At 42.3% G+C, this 7740-nt stretch overlaps 1 protein-coding gene across 1 annotated transcript in view; it reads right to left on the bottom strand.

Moving 5' to 3' along the window:
- Window positions 1-7740, bottom strand: part of bbs9 (Bardet-Biedl syndrome 9) — a 186087-nt gene that overhangs the window by 76730 nt on the left and 101617 nt on the right. Inside the window, 1 exon segment of the mRNA XM_032517504.1 lies at window positions 372-621. Within this exon segment, the coding sequence (XP_032373395.1) occupies window positions 372-621 (250 nt within the window).

Here is a 7740-nt window from a genome sequence, read left to right as displayed (position 1 = left end):
CAGGTAACCATAGTCCTCAGAAATCCACCAGAGTTTAGAATTACAACACAAAGAAAGCGGAAGGTGGTGCACAACCGGCCGAAATGAAGGACATCCGGCAGCACCTGAACAATCCCAGAAATAAAACGTCGTCGTTAAAGAATAGTTAAGGCTTGAAAAACTGTTAAAAGAAACTTGGAAGCAGAATGCAATCTGCAGTTTCTGGAATCAGAGTAAAATGCTTTTTACACCCGGCCAACGCCATTTACTCTGTCAACTTCTTGCCTCATCGCATCCTTCACTCTCCTGTGCTACCTGTTCAATTACCCATCCCTCCCTCCCTCCCCTTACCTCACCTCCATCTCCCCTTTTCCTTCCCCTCCCAGACTCACCAGGAGTGGCCAGGTTCTGGATCTGGAGCGGCACAGGGACATTGGCCTCAGAGGCCAGGGTGAGGCGGCCTCCCTTGCTGATGCGATCACACATCAGTGTAATGTGTTTCTTGAGGCGGGTGGTATCGCGGGGCAGGCCCAGCACGGGGCCTCCTGCCTGGGCCAGAGACGTGGCCTGGTCCTTGGGGCTCCGCGAAAGGCAGCTCCGCAGGAGGTGGGAGACGGCGGCGTCGCAGCTCTCCTCCCAGCCCTGAGGAGAATATCAGGATAACATTTGATTATGTTGTTGAGTTTTATTTCTTTCCCGTCTTACATTTCTCAAAAAATATTTACCATTTTAAAAGGGAGAAGAAGACAAGGAGAAGAACAGAAAAGAAAAAGAGTGAAGAGGAACAAAAGGGCTAGGAGATGGAGGGCAGGTGAGCGAACAGAAGGAAATAAGGGAGCAGATGAGAGGAGGGATTGATAGGAAATTGGCTGATAAGAGGGAAGGAACATTTAGAAGAAGAAGGGAGGAGAAGAAAAAAGGAAAAGAACACAGGAGAGACACAGAGGAAAGCATAGGCGAAGAAAACGAATTAGGAGAAGAACCACGAAAAAAGAGAAGGAGTCTGAGGAGGAGAAAAAGGAAGACAAAGGAAGAAAAGGAAGGTTAACGGTGATGAAAAGACGAGATGAAGAGGAGGCAGAAAAGATTTAATAAACAATCATTGACCTTTAAATCTTGATACTTTAACGATGTTCTTGACATTTACGAAAGAGCAACGAAATAATAGAACTTGGAATTGAAGGGAAACACATGCACACACACAGACACATGCCCCCCCCCCCCCCCACACACACACAGGTAATAAAAGGCAGCGAGGATGGAGAAACATGTCTTTTTTTACACTCTCTCCTTCTGTCGTCTCTGGCCAAGATATCTAGTCTGGACATCTCTGATCTCATGCACTCGTGAGCGTACACATGCACCTATGTTGTACTGCAAACTCCTGAACCCATAACCAGCCTGAATGAATGACTTTGGATGGGTTACTCTGCGCCTGGTTGTGTGTGTGTGTGTGTGTGTGTGTGTGTGTGTGGGGGTGGTGGGTAGGGGGTGGGGGGGGGGGGGGGGGGGGGGTCGAGGGTGTGTTGACAGGTAGCCTCCCACTCTCCCCTCTTTGCTTACCCCGCACCCCCTTCCTCCCCATGCCTGCCGCCATGCTGATAGGCCCCTAATGAGCCATAATGACAGGTAATCAACCCTGTAATGATGATGACAGAGAGACACAGGGAGAGACACAGAGAGAGAGACACAAGGAGACACAGAGAGAGAGACACAGAGAGAGAGACACACAGAGAGAGAGAGAGAGGGAGAGAGAGAGACTGAGAGAGAGGTTAAGGAGATGAGATGATGATAGAGAAGAAGGCTGATATTAAAGGCAGAAAAAAAGACAAATACCAAGGAAGAGCAGATAAAAGAACGGAGGAAAGAGAGGACAGTGAGGGGAGAGAGGAGGGGGAGGGGGAGAGTCCACAATGAGAGAAAATGAGAGAGGAGGAGTAGAAAGGGGAAAGAGGAGGAGAGATGGGATGTGGGTGACCTATTCTTACCACAATACCTCACCAGGTTATCAAATGCTTGGAACAACACAACTGCAGGTTTCTGTGGAAACTTGGCACATACTGACACATACGTTCCATGCTGCGGAGGAAAATTAAATGTCTTTAGACCTAAACTGCAGACATTCATCCTCCTGAACAAGAAAGGAAGCAAAGCAAGGTGGAGCGGGTTTGGACCGAGGCCAGAGCGATAAATTAAGACAAAGTTCCCACTAATGCCAAAATTGGAGAGAGATTTGTTTTTTCTGTACCCAGAAACAAGAGAGGGATTGTATTATTCAGTAATCTTTAAAGACTAAAGCATTTTTTTAAGGGAACATGTTCCACTTTTTAAAGAGACTTTTGGTAAATGCACATGCAATGCTATTTTAAGAGAAGACTTTGAAAGTGAACTTTGTTTGAAGAGCAAAGGGAGTGCTTTGTCATACTTCACTTATCCCTTGTGTTCATGTATCAAAGACTTTGGCTGTGTGAATATTGATAAAAAATGAAGAGCCTGTGTCGTTTTAAAATTGTGTTCATCATTGTGTCTCCCATTTCTATTTTGTAAATCACTTTGTAACTGTTTTGAAAAGTGCTACATAAATAAAGTTGATATATTTTTAATATTGAGGTTAGGTTAAGGATGTTAATGCTAACAATTACTGAAACATAGCTCCCGTTTGTATGACGTACGGCTGGCTATTACTGTCTGCACTGTCTGTAAACGATCTCCCTGAGTAGCTTCTTTGTTTCACTATTGTCACTTTGATGAAGTGCAGACGTACAGATTTTTTTTTCTTTCTTGTTAAGTATTATAAGTCTCTTGCACTTAAACAGATTATAAACGGCATCAGGAATATTAAGTTCCACAATCCCAGGTGTGATTGCAACATTATTGGATGGCCATGGATAAAATTTTCCCGGGCCCAACACACAACCTTGGAGGACTCCCAAATAGACAAAAAGTTCAGACAGCAATCCCTCAGTCCCGACATCCTCATCATGACTGGGAAAGTAATTTGAGAAACCAGAGTTATGGTTCTGGAGAACAATGTTGTACAGTCAGTCTCCAGGGGAAAGAAAATCCTCCACACAATCATTTCCCTTGACCAAATCAGTGTATTCCTTTTTCTGAAAAAAAAAAAACCCTGAAAAGCTGGATTTGGCTTAGTTCAGCATGAAACAGTTGCACTGTTCTTTCCCTGTCCAACTTCTGGGTAAAATTAACTTGAAATACCACCAATTACTGTAAATGCTGCTGAATATCACTAGGCCTCATATGGTATAAAAAAACGACTGATTTTAATGGACAGCAACAGCCTGTAGGGGTGAGTTTAATTCAAAATATAAAAGCTCTAGTTCAGCTTGTGCAATAAGGGATCAATATTACTATCCGATTAGTATTTTCTTAGATATTCTTTTCTTAGATTTATATTAATATTGATTTTAATGAAAGACAGTATGATTTTTTTAAACAGTTGATACAGGATGTCCTATTATGGAATGAAAAATTATCTTGTGTAGCGTTACTGTATATTCTTTATATAGTTTATGGCCAAAAATGACTACAAAAAAAGAGGAATTGAGGCTCATAGAGATGAAGGATGTGAAGATGGACTAAGGGACAGACGGCATTTGGTCAAGCATCGCCAAAAACATTAAAGATGAAAATAATAATATTGGACAATCCCGCAAAACCACAGATTAAGTTAAAAAAAAGCTTGCTTTACCCATGTTCCACAATTCTTGCACATGGAAACAACGGTAAAGTTAAGGCTGGGTAAAGATTGTGGTTATGGGAAATAAATTATGGTGAAGATATGGTTAGAGTTTGGAATCTAAAACATGTGGCAGCCATTCAGATATCTGCCCTGTGTTGTTTTAACACGGAGCTGTGTTGGTGCTTCAGCGAAGTGAAACAAAAAAACGATCCAGAAAATCAGTTACCAAAACATGGTACAGCGGTTTCTAGTACAACATTGTGAGGTTTACTACAGTGTTATCCACCACATATATGTGATTGCGTGCATTTAATTGTCCACCACTTCGCTTTGACAGGATGTGGCATTGCTGATGACCCTGAATTTTCTTTTTTGCCCTTTGCATTGGCACCTCTGTTTTACTATGAGGCTGGCTCCACTCAGATGAGGCTGCAATATTACGACATTATTCCTTTAGAAAACTGGGCTGGGTTGAGAGGAAGTTCTTGTAAAGTTGGGGTGCCAGTCAAAAAGAACCAAACTGATTAAAAAATCCATCCGATATGTTTTATATACAAACGACACCTGGTAAAACACAATCGTGGCGCTATATGTCTTTTCTTAAAAAAATCCTTTACTTCTGCAGATTGGAAACATGCCACACTCTCTTCAATAATTCTCTATACCTCCATAAAGCTCAGACAACCATTATACTCAATTCTGCAAAGAATGTTTATCTAAAAATGTTCTTTACAGTGCTGTAAATAGTTCTGCGATGGTAAAAGCCTAAAAAAACAAACATTTTCAGGTAAAATACAGACATTTTTTTGGATAAGAGCGCAAAAAGCGAGGCAGGCTTTATGGATGTATGATGGAGTCTGTAAATAAGTAAACAGAGGGCAGGAGAATGTGGGGGTCATGCATGAACAGCTGGCAGACCGACAGCGTCAGCCACTTTGCTCAAGAGCTGACTGACAGATGGGAAAAGAGACAAAAGAGGGAGAGAGAGGGGCAAGGTACAAAGGAGGGAGGTTCAGAAAAAAAGAAAGAACATGAGAAGAAAAGAGGAGGAGGGATACAGGGAGGTAAAAGCATACAGCAAGAAGGAGATATTTAAGAAGGGTTTTTGAGGATGAGACACAGAGAGAAGGACGGACAGGAAACAGAAGAAGACCGAGAGAAAAAAGATGAGGGAGATGCAGAGACAAAAAAAGGAAGAAAGGATTCAGGAGGGAGTAAAGGTGAGGAAAAGAGGAAGAGTGTGAGGAATGAGGTAAGGTAGAGCAGAAACTGACAGGAAGGCTCATGAAGAAGAGTGGCTGGAGGAGAAAATGAGGTCAAAAGGAGGAAGAGAAGCACAAGAAATGAGAGAGGAGAGAGAGAGGGAGAGGAGGATGATCAAGATGGAGTGGAAAGAGAAAAGCAGGAGGAATGCAAGAAGAAAAGGGGGAGGTGTTCTGGTTGGCTGCAACTAAATAAGACGTTTACTTAGATACCACAGATGAATTTCCTCTGGCGCTCCTCCTTCTCTTTCTCCTCTTCACTCTGTCCACCTCCTTTAGCGCAGAAAGGAAGAATGTCTACTCCCGTTCCCTCTTTCTGACCTTATCCTAAACATTTTGGTCTGTTTAGTTCAGATAAAGAATTCCGGGCGCATACAACTACTGTCAGAGGGATTCCTCTTGTCTAAAACGTGTTTCTGGGAAGAAAGAAAAGCTCACCATGTTCTTTGCACTTTGTATTTCAGCTTGATAATCACATAATCTAGGCAAATGTGACACATGACATATAGCTTTTAGGTCATTTTGTATTCATGCAGGAAAGAGGAGTGTCTGTCACTAAAGGGGCGTAAAGAAAGAGGAGTATAAAAATGGGAATGCTAACCACATAGTACTTTTTCTGCAGACTGACAGGATGTCCTGATTTTTACCAGTAACCAAAACAGGGGGCCCCATAAATTCAACCTGCCCCTTTTATAGTTTTACATGTGCAGCTTAAATGCTACAATCTATCGAAATAGTGTTGTTTAGTGTCCAGTTCCAGTCAGAATCCAGACGACAGGAGATCCACATTGAAAATGCTCCTACGCCTGTCTAGACCAACTACAATTGATACAGTGGGTTTACATCAAAATGAAGCTTTTGACCAGTTCCGTGTCAAAACTAAGACCCTTACTCATCTCAAGAACTTACTCATCTCTCTGGAAAAGCTACCGAAGCTGCCTGAAGCCCATCAGGCCATGTACCGAGACCTGTGATAATGAATATTATAATGTACAAAAACTAATATTTTGATGCACACTTAGTGAACCCAATCAAAATATCACAAATTGAATGAAAGGATGATGGCCTAAAGAATGACTGGTATTAATTTAAGAATGAATTGAGGATGGATGAATGAATGAATGAGTTAATTAATTAGTTAACCAATCAATTAATAAACGGCTCATAAATATACAGATACATTGCAGGATGAATGTAAGAATACAGAAATAAAAAAAGGAGTTTGGATGAAACTAAGTCCTTGATTTCTACTCATCATCCTTTTACTCTTCTCTCTTTCCCTCTCTGATTCTCTCTCTGTTTCCCTTTGTTTCTTCCTCCTCCCCCCTTTAACCCTTCTCTCTGTCTCCCTCTTCTTTTTCTTACTCACCCCACTTTAACCTTCTTCTCGTCTCCCTCTTTCTTCCTCCTCCCCCCTAACCCTTCTCTCTGTCTCCCTTTTTCTTCTCCTCCCCCCCCTTTAACCCTTCTTCTGTCTCCCCTCTTCTTCCTCCCTTAAACCTTCTCTTGTCCCCTCTTCTTTTTCTTCCTCCCCTTAACCTTTCTCTTGTCCTCTCTTCTCCTCCCTCCCCTTTAACCCTTCTCTCTGTCTCCCTCTTCTTCTTCCTCCCCTTTAACATTCTCTCTGTCTCCCTCTTCTTCTTCCTCCCCCTTTAACCCTTCTCTCTGTCTCCCTCTTCTTCTTCCTCTTCCCCCCTTTAACCCTTCTGTCTCCATCTTCGTCCTCCTCCCCCTTTAACCCTTCTCTGCCTACCTCTTCCTCCTCCTCATCCCTTTAACCCTCTTTGTCTTTCTGTTTCAGATTTTTTCCTCCTAAAAGCCAATTTGCCATACCCTACACCATACCTTAAGCCGGACCCTACGCCGGACACTACACTGTAGCCGGATGTTCACCTCTCAAAAAATTGTAACTACACGTTGAGGTGACACACGCCACATGGCCGTTGCTTGGTAGCGTTGCATTTCCCCAAACTCATTTCCAGGTTCTCCTTCTCCATAAACAATGAAATGAAATCAAGGAGACGGTTAACTTTTCCTGCAACAGATTTCCCACTGTGGTCAGAAAGAACAGGGGAGACACTCTGTTTCTCCCACTATGCCCCTACACACCAACTCACAAGTAAAAACTTCAGTCCACTTACATAGGCTACGGCAAAAACTCTGCGTGGAGCCTCCGCAGAACCAAAAATCTGCCTTTACTTAAACCCTTCTCTCTCTGTCTGTCTCTCTGTCTCCCTCCTCCCTTTAAACCGTCTCTCTTCTCCTTTAATCCAGCTTTTCCTCTCTCCGTCCTCTTCTGGGGCTTTATTCTTGTCCATGACATTCCTGAGATTTATTCCACTGAAAGGACACTCTCTGAGAGTAGGAAATGCATTCACCTGGAATGACCTCACCTGAGTGGTCACAGGAAAGGTCAAAGGTTGGGATGAAGAGTTTGACGTGGAGCATCCATTCTAACACCACAAGTATTCACTTTAAGACACAAGTGATTCCTTAAGTGTGAGAGTTTTTTGCTTCAATGATACATTCTTAGTTCTAGTTATAATGAACCAGAAATATAATTTGATAAATAGAGTAAAAGAAAAAAAAATCCTGATAAGTTTAAAAAAACAAACAAACTCTGTCACAATGCCTCTAAATATGTAGTCATGGCACTGTATTGGAAAGTGTGTTGTGTTTTCTTAAATAAGTCGTGAGTGCACCTGTTTGTTTTAATGTTGTGGACATGACCCTGATTACTGCAAATTCACTTAATGCCATTAATCCCATTTAAAATAACACACACACACACACACACAC

This window comes from Etheostoma spectabile, chromosome 6 (assembly GCF_008692095.1).
Source record: "Etheostoma spectabile isolate EspeVRDwgs_2016 chromosome 6, UIUC_Espe_1.0, whole genome shotgun sequence".
Taxonomy (NCBI): Eukaryota; Metazoa; Chordata; class Actinopteri; order Perciformes; family Percidae; genus Etheostoma; species Etheostoma spectabile.
The sequence above is the reverse complement of the archived record's forward strand: the minus strand, read 5'-3'. Positions and strand labels throughout refer to the sequence as shown.